Source organism: Coregonus lavaretus (assembly GCF_964263955.1).
Source record: "Coregonus lavaretus genome assembly, chromosome: 18".
Taxonomy (NCBI): Eukaryota; Metazoa; Chordata; class Actinopteri; order Salmoniformes; family Salmonidae; genus Coregonus; species Coregonus lavaretus.
In genome coordinates, this window is record NC_140005.1 from 39,942,900 (window position 1) to 39,970,189 (window position 27,290).

Consider the following 27,290-nt stretch of genomic DNA (forward strand, 5'->3'; position numbering starts at 1 on the left):
GTTAACCCAGGCCCTGTAGCCCCCAGTATCTGTCACATTCGTTCAAGGATGGGTCAGACCAAGGCGCAGCGTGATATGCATACATGTTTATTTACAACAAATAAACACACGACAAAACAACAAACCAAACCAAACGTGAAGTCCAAAGGCTGAACACAAAACAAGCCTACTCACGGAACAAGATCACACAACCCATAATTGCCAATATGCTGCCTAAGTATGCTCCCCAATCAGAGACAACGAGCGACAGCTGCCTCTGATTGGGAAACACACCCGGCCAAACATAGAACTACAAAACCTAGATCACAAACATAGAAAATACAACATAGAATATCCACACCCTGACTCAACATACAAGAGTCCCCTGAGTCAGGGCGTGACAGTACCCCCCCCCAAAGGTGCGGACCCCGACCGCACAACCTTTACATAACAGGGTAGGGGCCGGGTGGGCATTCCGCCTCGGAGGCGGATCCGGCTCCGGGCGTGACGACCACATACTCTCCGCCTCCCTGTTGCGCCCCTGGTCTGGTCTGGACCTCGGCGCGCTGCTTCCCCTCTCCTTCCTCCCACGATACTCCAAGCCCTGTCTGGACCCTGGTGTGGGAGACCCCGAACCTGGAGAGGGGCTGACGTCTGGGTTTGGACTGGAACTGCTGACCGGAGCTGGACTGGGCATCGGTGGAGTGGACTGCTCTGGCTCCGGAGTGGAGGCGCTGACCGGAGCTGGACTGGACCCCGGTGGAGGGGACTGCTCTGGCTCCGGAGTGGAGCAGCTGACCGGAGCTGGATCAGGCACCGGTGGAGCGGACTGCTCCGGAGTGGAGCTGGCTTGGTGCGAGGAGCAGGAACAGGCCGGGCCGGACTGGGAACACGCACCACTGGCTTGGTGCGAGGAGCAGGAACAGGCCGGGCCGGACTGGCGACACACACCACTGGCTTGGTGTGGGGAGCAGGTACGGGTCGTACCAAGCTGGCGACACACACCACAGGTTTGGTGCGGGGAGCAGGTACGGGTCGTACCGGGCTGGCGACACGCACCACAGGTTTGGTGCGGGGAGCAGGCACGGGCCGTACCGGACTGGGAACACGCACCACTGGCTTGGTGCTGGCTGGATGCCTACTTCCGCACAGTATGTGTGAGACATTAGCACAGGACGCACTGGGCTGTGCACGCGCACTGGCGATACAGTACGTAGATCCGGCGCAGGATATGCGGGACCGAGGAGGCGTACTGGAGACCAGGAGCGTTGAGCCGGCACACCCCGTCCTGGCTGGATGCCCATCTTCGCACGGCACGTGCGTGGTGCTAGCACAGGACGTACAGGACTGTGCCGGCGCACTGGCGACACAGTACGTAGCTCCGCATAACACGGAGCCTGCCCAGTCACACGCTTCCTCGCGTGAGTACATTTACATTTTAGTCATTTAGCAGACGCTCTTATCCAGAGTGACTTGAATACATATATATATATATTTTTTTTATACTGGCCCCCCGTGGGAATCGAACCCACAACCACCCACAACCCTGGCGTTGCAAACGCCATGCTCTATCAACTGAGCTACATCCCTGCCGGCCATTCCCTCCCCTACCCTGGACGACGCTGGGCCAATTGTGCGCCGCCCATGAGTCTCCCGGTCGCGGCCGGCTGCGACAGAGCCTGGATTCGAACCAGGATCTCTAGTGGCACAGTTAGCACTGTGATGCAGTGCCTTAGACCACTGCGCCACTCAGGAGTCCGGGAGTTGGCTCTGCTCTGAAACTAGGCTCCGCCAACCACCCCGTGTGCCCCCCCCCCAAACATTTTATTGGGGCTGCTTCTCGGGCTTCCTCCTCGACCGGCGCCCTCTGTGTTGCTGTTGCTCCTCTCCTGCCTGGGCATCTACCTTCGCCCGTGGTCCTTTCCCCGCAAATATCTCCTCCCACGACCACATCTTCCCCACCTGTGTCCAGGGTGTTCGGTCCTCCTGGGCACGCTGCTTGGTCCGTGTTTGGTGGGATCTTCTGTCACGGTCGTTGAAGAACGAGTCAGACCAAGGCGCAGCGTGATATGCATGTTTATTTACAACTAATAAACACACGACAAAACAACAAACCAAACGAAACGTGAAGTCCAAAGGTTGAACACAAAACAAGCCTACTCACGGAACAAGATCCCACAACCCATAATTGCCAATAGGCTGCCTAAGTATGCTCCCCAATCAGAGACAACGAGCGACAGCTGCCTCTGATTGGGAAACACACCCGGCCAAACATAGAACTACAAAACCTAGATCACAAACATAGAAAATACAACTTAGAATATCCACACCCTGACTCAACATACAAGAGTCCCCTGAGTCAGGGCGTGACAGTATCACTCCTACTCCCCAGGCGCTATCATTTGTTGACTTCTGTAACCGCAAAAGCCTTGGTTTCTTGTATGTTAATATCAGAAGCCTCCTCCCTAAGTTTGAGTTATTCACTGCGTTAGCACACTCTGCCAACCCTGATGTTCTAGCAGTGTCTGAATCCTGGCTTAGGAAGGCCTGCAAAGATTCAGAAATGTCCATTCCCAACTACAACATTTTCCGTCTAGATAGAACTGCCAAAGGGGGCGGAGTTGCAATCTACTGTAGAGATAGCCTGCAGAGCTCTATCATACTATCCAGGTCTGTGCCCAAACAGTTTGAGCTTCTACTTCTAAAAATCCACCTTTCCAGAAATAAGTCTCTCACTGTTGCCGCTTGCTACAGACCCCCCTCAGCCCCCAGCTGTGCCCTGGACACCATATGTGAATTGATTGCCCCCCATCTATCCTCAGAGTTCGTATTACTTGGTGTCCTAAACTGGGATATGCTTAACACCCCGGCCGTCCTACAATCTAAACTAGATGCCCTCAATCTCACACAAATTATCAAGGAACCTACCAGGTACAACCCTAAATCCGTTAACATGTGCACCCTCATAGATATTATCCTGACTAATTTACCCTATAAATACACCTCTGCTGTCTTCAACCAGGATCTCAGCGATCACTGCCTCATTGCCTGCGTCCGCAATGGGTCCGCAGTCAAACGACCACCCCTCATCACTGTCAAACGCTCCCTAAAACACTTCAGCGAGCAGGCCTTTCTAATTGACCTGGCCCGGGTATCCTGGATTGATATTGACCTCATTCCGTCAGAAGAGGATGCCTGGTTGTTCTTTAAAAGTGCTTTCCTCTCCATCTTAAATAAGCATGCTCCGTTCAAAAAATTCAGAACTAAGAACAGATATAGCCCCTGGTTCAACCCAGACTTGTCTGCCCTTGACCAGCACAAAAACATCCTGTGGCATACTGCATTAGCATCGAACAGCCCCCGCGATATGCAACTTTTCAGGGAAGTCAGGAACCAATATACACAATCAGTTAGGAAAGCAAAGGCTAGCTTTTTCAAACAGAAATTTGCATCCTGTAGCACTAACTCCAAAAAGTTTTGGGACACTGTAAAGTCAATGGAGAATAAGAGCACCTCCTCCCAACTGCCCACTGCACTGAGGCTAGGAAACACTGTCACTACCGATAAATCTACGATAATCTAAAATTTCAACAAGCATTTTGCTATGGCTGGCCATGCTTTCCACCTGGCTACCCCTACCCCGGCCACCAGCTCTGCACCCTCCGCTGCAACTTGCCCATGCCCCCCCCCCTGCTTCTCCTTCACTCAAATTCAGATAGCTGATGTTCTGAAAGAGCTGCAAAATCTGGACCCCTACAAATCAGCTGGGCTAGACAATCTGGACCCTTTCTTTCTAAAATTAGCCGCCGAAATTGTCGCAACCCCTATTACCAGCCTGTTCAACCTCTTTCGTATCGTCTGAGATCCCCAGAGATTGGAAAGCTGCGGCGGTCATCCCCCTCTTCAAAAGGGGGTGACACTCTAGATCCAAACTGTTACAGACCTATATCCATCCTGCCCTGCCTTTCGAAAGTATTTCAAAGCCAAGTTAACAAACCATTTCGAATCCCACCGTACCTTCTCCGCTATACAATCTGGTTTCCAAGCTGGTCATGGGTGCACCTCAGCCACGCTCAAGGTCCTAAATAATATTATAACCGCAATCGATAAAAGACAGTACTGTGCAGCCGTCTTCATCGACCTGGCCAAGGCTTTCGACTCCGTCAATCACCGCATTCTTATTGGCAGACTAAATAGCCTTGGTTTCTCAAATGACTGCCTCGCCTGGTTCACCAACTACTTCTCAGATAGAGTTCAATGTGTAAAATCGGAGGGCCTGTTGTCTGGACCTCTGGCAGTCTCTATGGGGGTGCCACAGGGTTCAATTCTCGGGCCGACTCTATTCTCTGTGTATATCAATGATGTCGCTCTTGCTGCTGGTGACTCTCAGATCCACCTCTATGCAGACGACACCATTTTGTATACATCTGACCCTTCATTGGACACTGTGTTAACAAACCTCCAAATGAGCTTCAATGCCATACAACACTCCTTCCGTAGCCTCCAACTGCTCTTAAACGCTAGTAAAACTAAATGCATGCTCTTCAATTGAACGCTGCTTGCACCCGCCCGCCCGACTAGAATCACTACTCTCGGCGGGTCTGACTTAGAATATGTGGACAACTACAAATACTTAGGTGTCTGGTTAGAACGTAAACTCTCCTTCCAGACTCACATTAAGCATCTCCAATCCAAAGTTAAATCTAGAATCGGCTTCCTATTTCGCAACAAAGCCTCCTTCACTCATGCTGCCAAACATGCCCTCGTAAAACTGACTATCCTACCGATCCTTGACTTCGGCGATGTCATTTACAAAATAGCCTCCAACACTCTACTCAGGAAATTGGATGTAGTATATCACAGTGCCATCCGTTATGTCACCAAAGCCCCATATACTACCCACCATTGTGACCTGTACGCTCTCGTTGGCTGGCCCTCACTACATACAGTTGAAGTCGGAAGTTTACATACACTTAGGTTGGAGTCAATAAAACTCGTTTTTCAGCCACTCCACAAATGTCTTGTTAACAAACTATAGTTTTGGCAAGTCGGTTAGGACATCTACTTTGTGCATGACACAAGTCATTTTATAATTCACTGTATCACAATTCCAGTGTGTCAGAAGTTTACATACACTAAGTTGACTGTGCCTTTAAACAGCTTGGAAAATTCCAGAAAATGATGTCATGGCTTTAGAAGCTTCTGATAGGCTAATTGACATAATTTGAGTCAATTGGAGGTGTACGTGTGGATGTATTTCAAGGCCTACCTTCAAACTCAGTGCCTCTTTGCTTGACATCATGGGAAAATCAAAAGAAGTCAGCCAAGACTTCCACAAGTCTGGTTCATCCTTGGGAGCAATTTCCAAACGCCTGAAGGTACCACGTTCATCTGTACAAACAATAGTACGCAAGTATAAACACCATGGGACCACTCAGCCGTCATACCGCTCAGGAAGGAGATGCGTTCTGTCTCCTAGAGATGAACGTACTTTGGTGCGAAAAGTGCAAATCAATCCCAGAACAACAGCAAAGGACCTTGTGAAGATGCTGGAGATACAATGTACAAAAGTATCTATATCCACAGTAAACGAGTCCTATTGTCACGTACGTTAAGAGAAGGGTCGGACCAAGGTGCAGCGTGAAAGGCTAAACACACGACACAGTAACCAAAATAACAAACTTAACCGTGACGGTCCAAAGGGCTAACACACAAGCCTAAACAGGAACACAACAAGATCCCACAACACAGGCAGGAAAACTGGCTGCCTAAGTATGATCCCCAATCAGAGACAACGAGCGACAGCTGCCTCTGATTGGGAACCACACCCGGCCAAACATAGAAATACAAACCTAGAATATTCACACCCTGACCAAACTAGCTAGAGTTCTATAGGCCAGGGCGTGACACCTATATCGACATAACCTGAAAGGCCGCTCAGCAAGGAAGAAGCCACGTCTCCAAAACCGCCATAAAAAAGCCAGACTATGGTTTGCAACTGCACATGGGGACAAAGATTGTACTTTTTGGAGAAATGTCCTCTGGTCTGATGAAACAAAAATATAACTGTTTGGCCATAATGGCCATCGTTATGTTTGGAGGAAAAAGGGTGTTGCTTGCAAGCCGAAGAACACCATCCCAACCGTGAAGAACGGGGGTGGCAGCATCATGTTGTGGGGATGCTTTGCTGCGGGAGGGACTGGTGCACGTCACAAAATAGATGTCATCATGAGGAAGGAAAATTACGTGGATATATTGAAGCAACATCTCAAGACATCAGTCAGGAAGTTAAAGCTTGGTCGCAAATGGGTCTTCCAAATGGACAATGACCCCAAGCATACTTCTAAATTTGTGGCAAAATGGCTTAAGGACAACAAAGTCAAGGTATTGGAGTGGCCATCACAAAGCCCTGACCTCAATCCTATAGAAGATTTGTGGGCAGAATTGAAAAAGTGTGTGCGAGCAAGGAGGCCTACAAACCTGACTCAGTTAGACCAACTCTGTCAGGAGGAATGGGCCAAAATTCACCCAACTTATTGTGGGAAGCTTATGGAAGGCTACCCGAAACGTTTGACCCAAGTTAAACAATTTAAAGGCAATGATACCAAATACTAATTGAGTGTATGTCAACTTCTGACCCACTGGGAATGTTTTGAAAGAAATAAAAGCTGAAATAAATCATTCTCTCTACTATTATTCTGACATTTCACATTCTTAAAATAAAGTGGTGATCCTAACTGACCTAAAACAGGGAGTTTTTACTAGGATTAAATGTCAGGAATTGTGAAAAACTGAATTAAATGTATTTGGCTAAGGTGTATGTAAACTTCCGACTTCAACTGTATCTACCTCAAATACCTCATACCCCTGCACATCGACTGGGTACTGGTACCCTGTGTATACAGCAAAGTTATTGTTGCTCATTGTGTATTTATTCCTCGTGTTATAATTTTTCTATTTTTTCTTTCTGCATTGTTGGGAAGGGCCTGTAAGTAAGCATTTCACTGTTAGTCTACACCTGTTGTTTACGAATCATGTGACAAAAAACATTTTATTTTATTTTATTTGAGTAAATACTTATTTTCCACCATAATTTGCAAATAAATTCATTAAAAATCCTACAATGTGATTTTCTGTATTTTTTTTTCTCATTTTGTCTGTCATAGTTGACGTGTACCTATGATGAAAATTACAGGCCTCTCTCATCTTTTTAAGTGGGAGAACTTGCATAATTGGTGGCTGACTAAATACTTTTTTCCCCCACTGTAACTATGTAACATTTCATATCTCCTTATGTTACTGGGTGAAAACAGTTTTCATGGGCACACAAATCCAAAATAATGAATGTGCAAAATCGAATGCTTCTAACTAAAAAGTCACCTTCCCTTGATACTTTAAACATAATCTGATCCAGGAAGGAATTTTCTGAATGACAGTCAAGTGACGAACAGCTGTTGTGATGGCGCATGCAATACAACAGCCCAAGTGCTGGAAAAAAAGGTGTTCGCGAGGAATGTCCAGAATATGTTGGTGTCTCATTCGTTACGCCGTTGAAGACAGTTGTGCCTGCGTCCACGTTGGATCTAATATCCCTAGAGAACTGATCATCTGTTGTTGTCTGCTTGCTTTACAGCAGGGTCTCATTATTTAGCAGAGAAAGCATCAAGGTAATTTGTTCATGTTTTCATATGTTATTGTGCCTCGGATTGGACACCGAGTCTACTGTGCGCAATTGTGTAGGATAGACTATTGTGCAACACCCAACGCTATTCCTATGAATTATTCAGGATATAATGACAACAAATTACATATCCTAGTGGGCTTCTTCACAATATGATCTGGTAATGAAATAACATGACAAATACATTTTGTTTTCCATGTTACACCTGCAATTTTAAACAATACAAGGGGCTTGAAGTATCCTACTTGAACTTGAATCTCAGAAATTAAAGTACTGGATAGGCCTACCTTGAAAATGAGAAATGTCCTACATTTGATGCTTGAAAGTCCTTTTAATTATTGTAGGCAATTTATAAGTTCTCCTGCTCCCTTATAATTATCCGTGGTTTCATTTTTGATCCGTTTTTGTAAGAGATGTGGCCACTTTAGTTTGTTTCCCGCTGCTTCAATTGAAGGGTGTTGTTGCGCAACTCTGTTGCAGTAAAACCATGTGCGGTATTATGAAGACGACAACATCTAATGCTGGCTTCAACTTGGATTTCCATACAAATCCTTCGATTAAAAAAGGAACAAGGTTTCTGGTCACTTTCTTATTATAAAATCAGCGATGGTGAGAAATCAAATGTTGCGTGCGTCGGCCACATAGATAGGCTGCAGAAAAATCACCATGCATGCGTCCAATCTATTTAGTCAGGCAATGTCCACATTATTCTCACATATTTTACTATGTAATAATAATTTGAATATCAATGCATGGCAAGGCCTAAAAAATTAATTTTCATTGTTTTTTGGGGGGAGGGAGGGTTCTATATTAGGCCCTAAATGTACAATTATATCAATTATACAATTGTATAACATTAAATTACAATTAAGTTATTTCTAAAAGTTCCTGAAAGTCCTTGAATTTGACTTGCCAATGTCTTATGAACCCTGCTTAAAGGATGTACACTGAGTATACAAAACATTAAGAACACCTGCTCTTTCCATGACATAGACTGACCAGGTAAATCTGCATATATGCACTTTTATTCCTCTAAGTACACATGTGGAACTGCATGAAAATCCTTTTTATTTTTGTTTCAAACTATTTAGAAATGTTTATCCCAATGTCACACATTGGCCCCATTATTTATAGAAAGACCCATGTCCTCTACTTCAAACATTTGGAAATGAAATTAATAAATTTCCTAGGTCATTAAGAAGAGGTGTAAATCAGGTGATCGACATTTGATTTATCTATGTACTTATCTTAAAAGAGTATTGGCGTGTCTGCCTTGACGTAAAGATATTATATAGATATACAATGAAATAGATTTACAATGTAGTTAAATCACGCCCATATAATCCCAGCCAGATAATCTTGTTTGGGTCTGCTATGGGGTCATTGGGTTGGGGAATCTCTGAAATGGTTTCCAGGGGTGAGTCCCCACGTCAATGAAGTATCCAAACAAAATTAAAGATTTCCTTCCTTTGACAAAAATCCAACATTCCTCTCATATTTCTGTGCTGCTGTAATGCCTTGAAAAACTCTACAAATGAGTTACAGCACTCAACGAATGCACAGCCAGTTGAGTTCACAGGGTTTCTGACTGTAACCCTTTCAATGCTGGATAATACAATAACCAACAAACGGTTATTTGTACAGTGTTACTGTATTGACTCAGGTGTAGAGCTACAATGGTTATGGGAGGGAGGCTAACAGGACCTCAGGCTATTGAAGCATGAGATACAAATATACTGAATTGTGCTTTTCATTCAAATAAAGGTTAAAGTGATGCAGTGGAATATGATATATATGACTTTATTATTTTATACATTTCTAACAACGTGAAGTGATTGGCAATAATATCAACACTCAAATGTAATCTTCCTATTGTCTTAATATATCTTCTTCCTTTGCCTGCAGGTGAAGGAGAGTGTGGGCGGAGGTGGGTGCAACAGTCGCACCGGGGTGGCAGCGGAGAGAGAGAGACAGTCTGTGTCTGTGGCGCAGGTGCACAATGGAGTCGTGAGCAGCGGGCACGCAGACAGAGACAGAGACAGGACCCAGGCTGATGCCCGCTGCTGCCCCAAGCAGGACAGGAAAGCTTCAGAGAAGAACGGGTTACAAGGCGCCCTTGGTACCCCCAGTGCCCCTGCCAGCCGGGCTGAGGATGCCCCCCCCGGACCCCACACCCTCCTGTGTCAGAGCCGGAGCCTGAGTCCCCCCTCCCTGGAGAACGGGTTTCTACTGAGCCGGGAGCCAAGCCGGGACGAGCAGGACGACTCTGAAAAGGACAAAGAGGAGAGTCTGCCAACTCCACCGCGCAAGAAACGAGGCAGGCGGAAACTGGAGCGCCCAACAAAATGTGAGTTGCGTCTCCTGCTTGGTTATATTATTATCTTCGTTCTCACTACTTTCTTGGCACAGCCAGCTCTGCACTGGCACCACTGACGGCCAATGCCAAAGGAATGAAAATGAACAATGAATTCGCATTGAATGGATGTGAGCGGTTTCTCATTAATTGCTATGGCCATTTTGAATTATTCTTTGGTTGTGTTCAATATGGATGAATTTAACACAGTAATGTAAAACATTTTAAATAACTTGTAATAGAAAGAGAGAGCGAGAGAGAGAGAGAGAGAGAGAGAGAGAGAGGGAGAGAATCCTGTTCACTGCCAGTCTGTTGTCATGACGTAGAGATTAACCAATTTGCTAGCTTCCCCTCTCCTGTGTCGTGTTCATTAGGTCACACCATAGCAAAACTGGACAGGTGTTTCAGTTTGGTGCCTAATTAACTTTACCCTGGTCACCTCTGTGGCCCCCCTCTTATCTCACTCCTCTCTCCCTCTCTTCGCTCTTCTCAGAGGTGCAGCCAGGCTATGACCTCCGCGTTCCTCTCCCAATCTCCCTCCCCCTCTCGCCCCATCTCTCCCATCCCCCTACCCCCCCCTCTCTCTCAGAGTGGTGCAGCCTGGCTGTGACCTTGATGAGGAGTAGAGTAAATAAAGCCCTGAGAGAGCTCAGAGTAGAGAGAGGAGAGAGTGAGAGAGAACGAGAGAGAGAGGAGAGCTTCCGTCTCCTGGCAACCTGCCTTCCTGCCCCTGTTCTGTTCTAGTTCTGTTGGGGCTGTGTGTGTCTCCCTGTTCTGTAGGGGCTGTGCTCAGGCTCAGGGAGCAGGTCTGGTGTGTGTGTGTTGTTGTGGCCGCTGCTCCTTGTGCTCTGTGTGTGTGTGTGTGTGTGTGTGTGTGTGTGTGTGTGTGTGTGTGTGTGTGTGTGTGTGTGTGTGTGTGTGTGTGTGTGTGTGTGTGTGTGTGTGTGTGTGTGTCTTTGTCTCTGTCGGGGGCACGCCAGGTGGATGGCACACAGCCCAGAGCAGAGCCACTTACACACTGAGTCTGCACTCTAATAACCTGACACACACACACACACTGCCCTACACGCTGTGTAGCCAGCTTCCTATCTAAATGTACCTCTCCAAAACTGCATTGCAAAATCAGTGCTGGGTGAATGATACAGGGATTGTATTTGGTTGTGTGTACAGCACATTCATTTGAAATGTAAATCACACATTCACTGGAGTGAATAATACTGCTGTAGATAATTCCGTTTGATTATTCCACATTAAATTAATACATTAGTTATAAATTGATTAATTAATTCATCTCAAAGGAAGAGGAGAGGAAGATATTAACTTTTGTCAGCATGGTGGATGGATAGATGGATGGATAGATAGATGGATAGATAGATAACAGGCTGAATGGAAGGAGGGGGTTCTGCCATCCATCTGAAGGGCACAGCACAGGAAGGATTGCAGCTTAGAGAGGAGGAGAGGAGGAGGAAGAGAGGAACTGCATGAGCGCTAGCAATACGAGAGCTGGAACACCCCCAAACTGGCAAGGTATAGGGTGAGTCCCAAATGGCACCCTATTCCTCATTTAGTGCAGTATATAGTGAATAGGGTACCATTTGGGACACAGCTATAGTAGCAGGTAGTCTAGCGGTTAAGAGCGTTGGGCCAGTAACCGAAAGGTTGCTGGTTCGAATCTCCAAGCCAGCAAGGTGGAAAAATCTGCCATTCTGCCCTTGAGCAAGGCAGTTAACCCGTAACAACAACTGTTCCCCGGGCAACGCTGACGTGGACGTAGATTAAGGCAGCCCCCCTTCACCTCTCTGATTTAGACGGGTTGGGTTAAATGTGGAAGACACATTTTGGTTGAATGCATTCAGTTGTGCAACTGACTAGATATCTCCTGTGCGTAGCGCCAGCCAACTCTCCCCTCTCTCCTCTCCTTACAACGCAACAGAAACTCCCAGGCCTTGGTAGCAGCCCCAAAGTAAAGTAAGTCTGCCTCACCCACTGGTTATGTAGTCACTTATTCACTTTGAGGAAGCACAGAGAGAGGGAGAGAGAGGGAGAGAGAGAGAGTGAGGGGAAGAGAGAGAGAGGTGGATAGGGAAAGGGAGAGAGGAAAATAGAGAGAGAGACAGAGAAAAACAGAGAGAGGGAAAAGCGAGGTGGAGGCAGAAAGAGAGAGTTACACAAGGGACCAAGTTGAAGAGGCCTCTATGGATCGTGATCCATTGTGTGTAGGGTACTTCAGTGACAACATCAGGATAGTTAAAGCAGAAAACATGGGCTTGTTTCCCAAATGGCACCTATTCACATATAGTGCATTACATTTGACCACGGCCTATTTGGGCCAAACCCATACTATAAGGACACTACCCCAGGCCTCTCAGAGCTCAAGTGTTGTAATGGGGCTGGATGATACAACTCTTAAGAGTACTGTGTTTGTTTAAACTGGGCCGCCATGGTCTTTTAGGGTATGGTAATAATGTGGTTGCATTCTGTGTTTTTCTTTGTGTCATTCTGTTACGTGCAACAGCTACATGCAATATTGTTTTACATTTTCAATAGACATTGAAGGCTGATATGAAAACAATGTATAGTTTTCGTTAAGGTGTACTGTATCACCACTGTTCCACAAATGCGAACATTGCAACTATGTTTAGCAACAAAACCGACACGTGCGCAGCTATGGGGCAAAACAGATGGAGTTTGCTTAGATCAGTGGTCACCAACCTTTTCAGAGTCAAGATCACCAACCTTTTCTGAGTAAAAATGCAAGGTGAGATCTACCGCTCAGATTTTATTTTTACATGATTTAAAAAATATAAGCCTATGCAACATTAACCAATAAAAACATTTCTGTAGCAATGAGGTTTGTGCAGTAGGCTATAGGCCCAATACATTATCAACGCATATTGGCTATGCTTGAATTGCCCTGCCAATGTTCTTCTCAGACCATTTTGAAATTATATTTTAAAATATTAGGTATATGATTAGGTAATAGAGAATTTGTTGCATTACTTGTGAGGCACAGCTAAGTGAGCATAATAATTTGGTTTTTTTTTTTTTTACTGGACTTATGGCCTGAATCTGATGGTGAGTCTGATGCTCCATTTACATTGTGACGTATTTCATTACGCCGTATGTCATCTTCACAGAGTCTTGCCCCGCCACTGAACGGACAAGTGTAGTGTTGTGATACAAGATGGAGGAGAGCCTGTCTCGTCAGAGATGCATTTATTGTGGGAGATTGCAAAATATGACCTTTTCATTCAAGACAGGATAAATATATTGTTTCAGGTGATAATAAAACATGTTTTGTTTAGTTACTAGCTAGCTAGCTAGCTAAACGCTAGGCTAGGTTGAAGATACCATTGTAGTTAGCGACCTCCACCTAATAATTATCATCAAAAACAAACGTCATTACCATCACAATAAACTTAAACGGGAGGCAACAGTCATATAATTGGCTTAGCAGCCAATGTGTATTATTTAACATTACTATTAAAATAGTACACACTTATAGCGATGGGTAATTGTTTATAAGTTGCTAGCTATCCCATAAAGCCATCACCGAATACCACATACTGTGTTTTCATCTTCTGTGGTTTGGTAACTTCCTGTTCTTCGACAGACTCTGACTGGACTGAAGAAGACGCAAAGTTTGAAAAATGTCAATGTATGGGCCGTCTGTCTCACAATGGAGCCTTCAACCACAAGGGGGCGTTGCGTTTCCACTCCATTGTGGAAGTCCCCGTTGAAATGCATGACATCCGGCGCAACGTAACGGAGTGCTTATGGGTGATGTGAACGAGGCTTGAGGAGAGGGAAGGAGCAGCGGTGAGGCTGCCTCTCACTTCGACTCAAGTCGCACTGCATTATTTCTGCCTCATGCACCGATTCATGTTGTTACTCGTATGAGAAAGTGAAGTATTCCTCGATATTAAAAAAAGACACAAGACGCTAATAATAACAACGCAAGCTTATCGGAACACTTTGCTATACTGATTAATTGCAGTTGCAGTGCTGGTTGTAGCATGAGTGGAAGTAGGGAGAACGCACATTTTATGGCTTGTGTGTGTGCCTCCGCTGCACTCTCTGCCTCTCCTCCCTTCTGAGCCAACCCCCCCCATCCATCCCCCCTAATATTGCAGGCAGCCAGGCCCAGGCAGCCCCCTCCTCCCCTCTCTCACCCATGACTGAATGTTGCAGTGAGTCCTCAGTAGGGTTGGGCGATGTCAACCTTTGTCCTATCGTGATTATGTACCCATAAAACATTGTGATATACGATACTATCCCCCCTATTGGCCAACCTCCAAAAAATGTATAGATTTATGCAGCTGGACAAATCATGATGAAAGATAATGTTTTAGAAAGTCTGGCAAGTGCATGTAATGGCAAATATTTTCTCATATTCCTTTCTGGTGGAGGAGCAGAAAGGTTTGTGTGTGTCTGTGTGGCGCACACATGATGGAGCTGTAACCGTCTGAGGAATGGGCTGTCTTACCGTACGTAGTAAGCTAGGTTATAGGCCTACATTAATGTATGGAGAAACATTTTTTATGCACTGACTAACTGTAAGTCGCTCTGGATAAGAGCGTCTGCTAAATGACTAAAATGTAATGTCAATGTCATAACAGTGTTAAACAAAGTGTTGACAGTTCTGAATAACAACTTAAACTTACTCATAAAAACAGCAGCTCTTTGCTGTATTTGTTAAGTCTCTAGATATGGTTTTAAACGTTTTTAAATCTCACACTATCAACTTTGCTGTTCGTTCGAGGCTTATTTTTACAGCTGGAGGAAACTGTACAGACACGGTGGTCTGAGCTATCTGATTGGCCAGCAGTAGGCCTGTAGGTGCACTTGATTTGTTCGCTGGGCGTGCCGGGTAGGCGGAGTTCTACCTTCAGACACATGAAATGGTTCAAAATGGGAAGACTTTTCCTTCCTGGCGCTAGGGCTGCTGAATAAAGTGCATCTAACGGCAACAGTGCGAAACGAAGAAAAATAACAGGAACGCAAGGCTTTATTGTTTTTTTTTTTACCGAAATGTTTGGCGATCGACCGGTTGGTGACCACTGGCTTAGATTGTTGACAACATGTAAACTATATTTCAACTCCAATGTTTATTGAAAACATAAATACATTTGCACAATGAGCACTTGTTGTCTCTCAAATACTTTGTTACAGTAGTTAGCTAGCTAGCTAATTTGAGCCATATTAGCATTGACATGAAATCAGTCAAAACACCTCTAAACAAGACATGGTATCAAGATTCCCCACATGGCAGTTTCTTGTCATTTTTGGTAACTAACTAGCCATCCAGAATCATAACTCACAGACTTCTGGCCCATTTAAGCATGCGCATGATTTTCGTGATGTTGTCAGCTAACCCATCTATAAAGACGTGTAATTGTTGTGAGTGTTTGTGAGGGAGTTGCTTTTGGCTTGGACCTTCTCCCTCCCTCAGCCTCTTGCTGCTGTAATGTGTGTAGTGAAAAACTCTTCATGAATCATGAATCATAGTGGCCTAGTGACTCTTCTAGTGTTTCAGTTGGGTAGCATCCATGCTCCTTGGCTAACCTCTGCTGAGCGCAGGCAGGAAAACAATGCTGCTTAGGAATGGCTAACACGCCATTACAGTTACAGCAGACCTGGGTTCAAATACTATTCAAAATAATGTCAAATACTTTATCTGGGCTTGATTGAGCTTGCCCGGTGTAATGTAACCAATAGAATAGTTGCAGAAGTACAAGCCCCACCCATATGGCACCCCAGACAGGCTAGAGCAAATGCTCAAAGTATTCGAAATATTTTGAATAATGTTTGAACCCACGACTGACTTGCAGACCTCAGTAACTCACTTCATTCAACACCAGATATGTGGGAAAACCCCATGGTTGCGTCCCAAATTGCACTCTATTCCCTATGTAGTTCACTACATTTGACCAGGACCCATAGGGCTCTGGTCAAACGTAGTGCACTATGTAAGATATAGGGTGCCTTTTGGGGAAAAAGGACAGTTTCAGAAGTTAGATATTGTACTATTAGTGGAGAAGGGGGAGTAGGCTAAGCTACATTGGGGTCTAGAGGAAATATGTTTTGTGCAGCATTTAGCCTACAGGAAGTGTGTCAGTTTCCTTTTCTGCACAATTTCATCACACTACCAACGGCAATGTGGCTTTGTACTTTCAAACCAGGTATAATGTTGAAGGTTTATGTTGAGGCTCAGGGCCCTATTTTCTATCCACACGCTCACACGTGCACACACATGAACACACATACGCACACACACACACACAGGATAGATATTTTCAACTAAACCATGTGCTCATACAGGAAATGCAATACATATTTCTTTGGGGTGATGTGAAGATAGGAAACACACAGAAACATACAGTCAGGCCAGGGAGTTGATACAAATAGGAGTGATTAGGAGATTTGTTTACACTGTACTTCATTTGATAGTGCCCTTATGTTGAAGTAGTGAAGAGAACTGCTGAGGCTACTATTACTACTATTACTACTTTATTCCAATGAAGTCATTGGAACGACATTGTTGCAGAAAGTTGTGCATCATTATGAAGGAGGCAGAGTGTGTTAACCCTATCCCAAAGCTTAACCCTTACCTTAACCATTTGGAATGAATGCCTAAACTTAACCCTTAACGTAGTGCACATAGGTGCAATTTCCTGCCGTTGTGCCCTTGAGCAAGGTACTTAACCTCCCACAACAACAGCTCCCTGGGCGCCCAGTGTGGCAGCCCCCCGCAGCTCACCAAAACCTGTATATGTATGTATGCGTATGTATGTGTGTCTTTCGGAGGGGTTGGGTTAAAAGCGGAAGTAACATTTCGGTTGGACCTTGTGTGCAATTGACTAATAAAGTGATCTTAATCTTAACATAATCAAAAAGGCATGTACCATTGATCACCAGTTGGTGTAGCACATGTCCATACTAGCCCGATTCTATTAAGTGTGTGGAGATCGCAGCAGAGATTGTATGTGGGCCTAAAGTCACACAAGAGAAGCAGTGAGTAGGTTACAGTGTTGTTGTTTTTTCTGCTTAGTGTCAAGGGGTTGTGAGGTGAGAGGAGCTATGGTAATAGCAGCCAGCTGTGGCTCTCCTCTCCTCTCATCTCCACTCCTCTCCACTCCTCCCCCTCCTCTCCACTCTCCTCTCCTCTCCTCCCTTGATGGTATGTCGGGGTGATATAAAGTCACAGTGTGTAAAAATAGAAATCATCCAAAATCAAACATTAGACACTGCTAAAACATTCGCATTGGGAAAAGAACCAAGTCTGGACGGATTTCCCATAAAAATTTATTCAACATTCTGGGACAAAGTAGTGCCCCTATTTACTCAAATGACAACACACATGTCACTCAATTCAGTGCTTCCTAGTTCCATGTATCAGAGAGTTATCTCAGTTATATTAAAACAGGAAAATCTGGGGAGTCCCCTACAGATTACACACCTATACAGTAAGTTAAATAAATTGTGACAATAAAATAATAACAAAACTCATAAGCAACAGAATAGCAAAACTCTTACCAGACCTGATACAGTGGGGGAAAAAAGTATTTAGTCAGCCACCAATTGTGCAAGTTCTCCCACTTAAAAAGATGAGAGAGGCCTGTAATTTTCATCATAGGTACACGTCAACTATGACAGACAAAATGAGAAAAAATATCCAGAAAATCACATTGTGTCACGCCCTGGCTCCGGGGACTCTAGTATGTTGAGCCAGGGTGTGAGTTTTCATTTGTTTATGTTCTAGTTGTTGTATATCTATGTTGGCCAGGGTGTCTCCCAATCAGAGACGGCTGTAGCTCGTTGTCTCTGATTGGGAGTCATACTTAGGTAGCCGTTAGGCATTCATTATTTGTGGTTTCTTGTTCCGTGTTGGTTTGTTTATGTAACCAGGGACGTCACGTTTCGTTTTGTTGTTTTGATCGTGTGATCATTCTAATAAATAAAATGTTCGCATTCAACGCTGCGCCTTGGTCCTCCTCTATGAATGACGATCGTGACACATTGTAGGATTTTTAATGAATTTATTTGCAAATTATGGTGGAAAATAAGTATTTGGTCAATAACAAAAGTTTCTCAATACTTTGTTATATACCCTTTGTTGGCAATGACACAGGTCAAACGTTTTCTGTAAGTCTTCACAAGGTTTTCACACACTGTTGCTGGTATTTTGGCCCATTCCTCCATGCAGATCTTCTCTAGAGCAGTGATGTTTTGGGGCTGTCGCTGGGCAACACAGACTTTCAACTCCCTCCAAAGATTTTCTATGGGGTTGAGATCTGGAGACTGGCTAGGCCACTCCAGGACCTTGAAATGCTTCTTACGAAGCCACTCCTTCGTTGCCCGGGCGGTGTGTTTGGGATCATTGTCATGCTGAAAGACCCAGCCACGTTTCATCTTCAATACCCTTGCTGATGGAAGGAGGTTTTCACTCAAAATCTCACGATACATGGCCCCATTCATTCTTTCCTTTACACGGATCAGTCGTCCTGGTCCCTTTGCAGAAAAACAGCCCCAAAGCATGATGTTTCCACCCCCATGCTTCACAGTAGGTATGGTGTTCTTTGGATGCAACTCAGCATTCTTTGTCCTCCAAACACGACGAGTTGAGTTTTTACCAAAAAGTTATATTTTGGTTTCATCTGACCATATGACATTCTCCCAATCCTCTTCTGGATCATCCAAATGCACTCTAGCAAACTTCAGACGGGCCTGGACATGTACTGGCTTAAGCAGGGGGACACGTCTGGCACTGCAGGATTTGAGTCCATGGCAGCGTAGTTTGTTACTGATGGTAGGCTTTGTTACTTTGGTCCCAGCTCTCTGCAGGTCATTTACTAGGTCCCCCCGTGTGGTTCTGGGATTTTTGCTCACCGTTCTTGTGATCATTTTGACCCCACGGGGTGAGATCTTGCCCAGATCGAGGGAGATTATCAGTGGTCTTGTATGTCTTCCATTTCCTAATAATTGCTCCCACAGTTGATTTCTTCAAACCAAGCTGCTTACCTATTGTAGATTCAGTCTTCCCAGCCTGGTGCAGGTCTACAATTTTGTTTCTGGTGTCCTTTGACAGCTCTTTGGTCTTGGCCATAGTGGAGTTTGGAGTGTGACTGTTTGAGGTTGTGGACAGGTGTCTTTTATACTGATAACAAGTTCAAACAGGTGCCATTAATACAGGTAACGAATGGAGGACAGAGGAGCCTCTTAAAGAAGAAGTTACAGGTCTGTGAGAGCCAGAAATCTTGCTTGTTTGTAGGTGACCAAATACTTATTTTCCACCATAATTTGCAAATAAATTCATAAAAAATCCTACAATGTGATTTTCTGGATTTTTTTTCCTCAATTTGTCTGTCATAGTTGACGTGTACCTATGATGGAAATTACAGGCCTCTCTCATCTTTTTAAGTGGGAGAACTTGCATAATTGGTGGCTGACTAAATACTTTTCCCCCCCACTGTACATATTAATCAAATGGGGTTAATTAAAAATAGATACTTAGAAACAAATACAGCAACATGTTTTAGTATAATACAATACGCAAAAAAACTAGATGTAGATTTATCAATATTGGCTGTTGATGCCGAAAAGGCTTTCGACCGTCTTGAATGGCCTTTTCTATTAAAAACTTTGGAAGCCTTCAACTTTCCAGCTAAAATAACTAAAAATCATAAAACAATTATAAAAATATCCTAAAGCAAATATATACACAAAAAAACATTATCTGATGAATTCACTTTAGAAAGGGGCACAAGACAGGGATATCCTCTCTCCTCCCTCCTGTTTGAGCTTAGGTTGGCATTTATTGTCTTGAATCTTGCCCTGGAGGCAGCTCTGCAGAGTTGTCACTAGCTGGTACAGCCACAAAGTCATACAATCTGATTTTAAACCTAACCCTAACCTTAACAACACTGCTAACCCTAATGCCTAACCCTAAGACAAAAAAGCACATTTTTGTTTGCATGAAATGTTACAATATAGCCCATTTTGACTTTGCAGCTGGCCCATCTAGCGGAAATCGCTCAATTCTGCCTCCAGGGCAAGATTCATGACAATAAATGTAAACTTGCTGTTTGCACTGGCAATTGAACGTTTGCAGAAATAATTAGACAGGACCCAAACATAACAGGTATCGGTATTGGTAAGCATGAATATCAACTAATTGTATTTGCCAACGATCTCCTGATATACCTGACTTATATCGAAAGCTCATTGCACCCCTTGTTAAAGATATTTTCAGAATACTCTAAAATCTCAGGATATAAAATGAACGTGTAAAAAACTGTAATGGCAATAGGAAAAATAATAACTCATGATCTACACAGCAATCCTTTAAATGGACCACAACAAATATGAAATACTTAGGATGTTTAATTAGTGACAACAAATATATGAAGATAACTTTATCCTATTACTCAACAACATGAAAACAGATTGATCTAAATGCAACAATCTTCCCATAAATCTTACAGGTAGAATAAACCTCTTTAGAATGGCATGGCTCACAAAGTTCTTTTTTCGGTAATACCACAATGAAGACAACCACAATGTTGATGATGTGGTTGTTACTAACAAAGAGCACATGGCTGAGCTCTTTAATCACCACTTCATTAAGTCAGGATTCCTATTTGACTCAGCCATGCCTTCTTGCCCATCCAACATTTCCTCATCTCCCAGTCCTTCTAATGCGACTAGCCCCGATGCACCTCCCTCTTTTTCCCCTGCCCCACTACAAAGTTTCTCCCTGCAGGCGGTCACGGAGTCTGAGGTGCTAAAGGAGCTCCTTAAACTTAACACCAAAAAAACATCTGGGTCAGATGGAGTATTGGTGTCTCTGAGGGGTCTTTGGCCTGGTTTGCTAACAACCTCCCAGTGTATAAAGTCAGAACATCTGCTATCTCAGCCACTGCCTGTCACCAAGGGAGTACCCCAAGGCTCGATCCTAGGCCCCACGCTCTTCTCAATTTACATCAACAATATACAGTGATGGAGGAAAGTATTTGATCCCCTGCTGATTTTGTACGTTTTCCCACTGACAAAGAGGTGATCGGTCTGTAGTTTTGATGGTAGGTTTGTTTGAACAGTGAGAGACAGAATAACAACAAAGTCCGGAAGAACGCATGTCAAAAATATTCTACATTGATTTGCATTTTAATGAGGGAAATAAGTGGTCTAAGGCACTGCATCGCAGTGCTAACTGTGCCACTAGAGATCCTGGTTCGAATCCAGGCTCTGTCGCAGCCGGCCGCGACCGGGAGACTCATGGGCGGCGCACAATTGGCCCAGCGTCGTCCAGGGTAGGGGAGGGAATGGCCGGCAGGGATGTAGCTCAGTTGATAGAGCATGGCGTTTGCAACGCCAGGGTTGTGGGTTTGATTCCCACGGGGGGCCAGTATAAAAATAAAAAAATAAAAAAAAAAAAATATGTATTCACTAACTGTAAGTCGCTCTGGATAAGAGCGTCTGCTAAATGACTAAAATGTAAAAATGTAAAATGTTTTAAAATGTATACTCGGTCATAACAGACTTTATATGGGAAATAAAACTCATAGAATATAAAGGAAAGCTTTACATCTCCATAAGTCTGAGGGTGGTTTCAACTCGCCACCCAAGGCTTTTACTTGCGACATATAGTTAAATGCACTAAAGAGGAACAATGGGTACATGTCGAAGATGTGCATGCTCATGCTCAGAATCTTTTCATGTGTCTATCACTCCCTAAAAACCCACCCCTATGGAACAATCCTTGGATAGCTTTTCAGAATTCACTGATAAATTGGCCCACATGGAAAACTAAAGGCACGGAAACTGTAAATGACTTGGTAATAGGAAATATAATGATTTCCATGACAGAATTAAAAAGCAAGTTTGAACAGACCAATATAGAGATTTTCAAATACATGCAACTTAACAGTTTTATATCACAAAATGTTGATCTGAAATCTTTTGGACATCAGAGCAATGTTGAGGGAATCCTATTTGACTCAGAAAAGGATACTCATATGATAGGTAAGATATACGAAACATTGCAGAGAGCCTATCCACCTGACAAAAAATATATAAACTATTGGAACCAAGACTTAAAAAGAACTGATATTGGCACAAGATAGAGGGAGTGTTGGATCATAACTAATGAGATTACAGTTAACGAAAATGTATGCTTAATCCAGTATAAACTAATGTATAGAATTGATTATACAAGCACAACGACAGAGTCATGTCTTAAGTGGAAAACAAACAAAGACTCAATAACTCACGCCTCCTGGGAGTGCTATAAAGTCCAAAAGTTATGGTCAGAGGTAGAAAGTTGGCTATCAGAAGCTTTACAATTTAAATGGACCTTTAATCCGTCTATCTGCATATTTCAAGACATGGCATATGAATGTGCGGTGAGATACCTAATGCGTTCGTGAATAATTTTTTGGGGAAAAACAGGAAATCTAATGATCCTCCTTCATTAAAGCGGCAATCAGCAGTAGAAACAATAACTAAGTGTTTTCCCCACCCCTGTTTCGGTAAAAAGCTGAGGGACGGGGCTGATGGAATGTAACCACTCTCAAATTCATAGACAGAGCTATGGATGCAAGGACTGACCATCCATGATATCAAAATTATAGTTTCAATCATGTTTTGGGGCTATAGAGTGTTTGTTTACATTTACTTTGTTTACAGACATTGGAGTAAAACAAGCTTATATTTTGGGTTCTGATGGGGTACGACAGTTGAACTAAGCACTCTTCCTGGGGTCCAAACACATTAAGTCACTTACATCACACATAAAACAAAAGATAAAACAGTACATCATATAACATTATTGCACCACTACATACAGTTGAAGTCGGAAGTTTACATACACCTTAGCCAAATACATTTAACTCTGTTTTTCACAATTGCTGACATTTCATCCTAGTAAACATTCCTTGTCTTAGGTCAGTTAGGATCACCACTTTATTTTAAGAATGTGAAATGTCAGAATAATAGTAGAGATAATGATTTATTTCAGCTTTTATTTCTTTCATCACATTCCCAATGGGTCAGAAGTTGACATACACTCAATTAGTATTTGGTAGCATTGCCTTTAAATTGTTTAACTTGGGTCAAACATTTCGGGTAGCCTTCCACAAGCTTCCCACAATACGTTGGGTGAATTTTGGCCCATTCCTCCTGACAGAGCTGGTGTAACTGAGTCAGGTTTGTAGGACTCCTTGCTCGCACACGCTTTTTCAGTTCTGCCCACACATTTTCTATAGGATTGAGGTCAGGGCTTTGTGATGGCCACTCCAATACCATGACTTTGTTGTCCTTAAGCCATTTTGCCACAACTTTGGAAGTATGCTTGGGGTCATTGTCCATTTGGAAGACACATTTGCGACCAAGCTTTAACTGTCACGGCCGTCTACGGAAGGAGTGGACCAAAGCGCAGCGTTTGTAGCGAACATGACTTTATTAAAGTTAAAGTGCACGAACGAGAAAACAATAAACAATGACGGATAGTGAAGTCCTCAGTACACAGACTGAAACATGGAACAAAAACCCACAACCCTAAGGTGAACACTGACAGTTTAAATATGGCTCCCAATCAGAGATAACGAGCCGACAGCTGACACTCGTTACCTCCGATTGGGAGTCACATGACGAGACAAGACACTACAACCAAAACCAAACACAACCAAATGAACACACCCTATACCCAACACAACCAAATGAATACACCCTGGCTCAAACTACACAGTCCCGGAGCCAGAGCGTGACAGTACCCCCCCCTAAAGGCGCGGACTGCGACCGCGCCTCAATACGGGCTAAACAAGGGAGGGCTGGGCGGGCATACCTCCTCGGCGGTGGCTCTGGCTCCGGCCTTGATCCCCACCTCCTCTCCAACCCCCCAAAGTACCCCTGGTCCTGTCTAGCCCCGCTGGCCGGAGCCGGACTGACGACACGCGCCCCTGGCTTGGTGCGTGGAGGACGAACGGGCCTTACCAGGCTGACGACGCGCACCACTGCCTTGGCGCGGGGAGCAGGAATGGGCCGGACCGGGCTGACGAAGCGCACCCTTGACCTGGTGCGGAGAGCGGGACCGGGCCGGACAGGGCTGACGAAACGCACCACAGACTTGGTGCGGGGAGCAGGAACGGGCCGGACAGGGCTGACGACACGCACCACAGACCTGGTGCGGGGAGCAGGAACGGGCCGGACAGGGCCGACGAAACGCACCCTAGGCTTGATGCGTGGAGCCGGAACGGGCCTCCCCAGGCTGACGACTCGCATCCCTGGCTTGGTGCGAGTAGCAGGAGTGGGCTGGATCAGGCTGACGACTCGCACCCTTGGCTTGGTGCGAGTGGCAGGAACAGGCCGGACCGGGCTGGCGACGCGCACCGTAGGTTTGGTGCGAGTGGCAGGAACAGGCCGGGTCGGGCTGGCGACGCGCACCGTAGTCTTGGTGCGGGTGGCAGGAACAGGCCGGACCGGGCTGGCGACGCGCACCGTAGGTTTGGTGCGAGTGGCAGGAACAGGCCGGGTCGGGCTGGAGACGCACACCGTACACTTGGTGCGGGTGGCAGGAACAGGCCGGACCGGGCTGGCGACGCGCACCGTAGGTTTGGTGCGAGTGGCAGGAACAGGCCGGGTCGGGCTGGCGACGCGCACCGTAGACTTGGTGCGGGTGGCAGGAACAGGCCGGGCTGGGCTGGCGACGCGCACCGTAGACTTGGTGCGGGTGGCAGGAACAGGCCGGGTCGGGCTGGCGACGCACACCGTACACTTGGTGCGGGTGGCAGGAACAGGCCGGACCGGGCTGGCGACGCGCACCGTAGGTTTGGTGCGAGTGGCAGGAACAGGCCGGGTCGGGCTGGCGACGCGCACCGTAGACTTGGTGCGGGTGGCAGGAACAGGCCGGGCTGGGCTGGCGACGCACACCGTAGGTTTAGTGCGTGGAGCAGGAACAGGCCGGGCTGGGCTGGCGACGCACACCGTAGGTTTAGTGCGTGGAGCAGGAACAGGCCGGGCTGGGCTGGCGACGCACACCGTAGGTCTGGTACGTGGAGCAGGAACAGGCCGGACAGGGCTGTCGACGCACACCGTAGGCTTTGTGCGTGGCGCAGGAACAGGCCGGGCTGGGCTGGCGACGCACACCGTGGACTTGGTGCGTGGAGTAGGAACAGGCCGGTCCATACTGGGAACACACACCACTGGCCTCAACCGGGGATCAGGAACGGGCCGGACCGGACTGGTAACACACCTCAGTCTCTCACGCCGTGCCTCCACTACTTCCCTCCCTCTACTCGCCAATGGCTCCCGTAATCCGGTAGCCTTCTCTCCACGTCTCCCTGTGGCAGCCTCCTGCTGCCCAGCCGCCCAAGCCATGTGCCCCCCCCAAAAAACTTTTTGGGGTTGCCTCTCGTCCTTCCGACGATGGCCCTGCTGACGCCGTTGCTCCTCTCTCGCCAGGGCCTTGATCCTCCCCCAAGGTCCCTTGCCCCCGAGCATGTCCTCCCAGGACCACGATTTGCCCACCTGGGCCATCGCCAGCCTCTCGATCTCCTTACCCGGCGCTTCCTCCCATGTCCAGTCTCCTTGCTCCTGGACACGCTGCTTGGTCCTTTTTTGGTGGGTTTTTCTGTCACGGCCGTCTACGGAAGGAGTGGACCAAAGCGCAGCGTTTGTAGCGAACATGACTTTATTAAAGTTAAAGTGCACGAACGAGAAAACAATAAACAATGACGGATAGTGAAGTCCTCAGTACACAGACTGAAACATGGAACAAAAACCCACAACCCTAAGGTGAACACTGACAGTTTAAATATGGCTCCCAATCAGAGATAACGAGCTGACACTCGTTACCTCCGATTGGGAGTCACATGACGAGACAAGACACTACAACCAAAACCAAACACAACCAAATGAACACACCCTATACCCAACACAACCAAATGAATACACCCTGGCTCAAACTACACAGTCCCGGAGCCAGAGCGTGACATTAACTTCCTGACTGATGTCTTGAGATGTTGCTTCAATATATCCACATCATTTTCCTTCCTCATGATGCCATCTATTTTGTGAAGTGCACCAGTCCCTCCTGCAGCAAAGCACCCCCACAGCATGATACTGCCACCCCTGTGCTTCACGGTTGGGATGGTGTTCTTCGGCTTGCAAGCAACCCCCTTTTTCCTCCAAACATAACGATGGTCATTATGGCCAAACAGTTATATTTTTGTTTCATCAGACCAGAGGACATTTCTCCAAAAAGTACGATCTTTGTCCCCATGTGCAGTTGCACTGTATCTACAATACAAAATGTATAATACCACCATACAACAATATTACAATGTACACTACCGTTCAAAAGTTTGGGGTCACTTAGAAATGTCCTTGTTTTCCATGAAAACATACATGAAATGAGTTTGAATAGGAAATATAGCAAAATGCCTAGGAAATGTAGTCATTGACAAGGTTAGAAATAATGATTTTTAATAGAAATAATAATTGTGTCCAATAATTGTGTCCTTCAAACTTTGCTTTCGTCAAAGAATCCTCCATTTGCAGCAATTACAGCCTTGCAGACCTTTGACATTCTAGTTGTCAATTTGTTGAAGTAATCTGAAAAGATTTCATCCCATGCTTACTGAAGCACCTCCCACAAGTTGGATTGGCTTGATGGGCACTTCTTACTTACCATACGGTCAAGCTGCTCCCACAACAGCTCAATAGGGTTGCGATCCGGTGACTGTGCTGGCCACTCCATTATAGACAGAATACCAGATGACTGCTTCTTCCCTAAATAGTTATTGCATAGTTTGGAGCTGTGCTTTGGGTCATTGTCCTGTTGTAGGAGGAAATTGGCTCCAATCAAACGCCGTCCACAGGGTATGGCATGGCGTTGCAAAATGGAGTGATAGCCTTCCCACTTCAAGATCCCTTTTACCCTGTACAAATCTCCCACTTTACCACCACCAAAGCACCCCCAGACCATCACATTGCCTCCACCATGCTTGACAGATGGCATCAAGCACTCCTCCAGCAACTTTTCATTTGGTCTGCGTCTCACAAATGTTCTTCTTTGTGATCCGAACACCTCAAACTTCGATTTGTCTGTCCATAACACTTTTTTCCAATCTTCCTCAGTCCAGTGTCTGTGTTCTCTTGCCCATCTTAATCTTTTCTTTTTATTGGCCAGTCTGAGATATGGCTTTTTCTTTGCAACTCTGCCTAGAAGGTCAGCATCCCGGAGTCGCCTCTTCACTGTTGACGTTGAGACTGGTGTTTTGC

At 45.5% G+C, this 27,290-nt stretch overlaps 1 protein-coding gene across 1 annotated transcript in view; it reads left to right on the forward strand.

Annotated features, from left to right (window-relative positions):
* dnmt3ab (DNA (cytosine-5-)-methyltransferase 3 alpha b) overlaps positions 1–27,290 on the forward strand; it is a 78,431-nt gene that overhangs the window by 13,373 nt on the left and 37,768 nt on the right. The window contains exon 4 of the mRNA XM_084182535.1: positions 9,566–10,007. Coding sequence (XP_084038661.1) covers positions 9,566–10,007 — 442 coding nt within the window. The remainder of the gene's footprint in view (positions 1–9,565; positions 10,008–27,290) is intronic.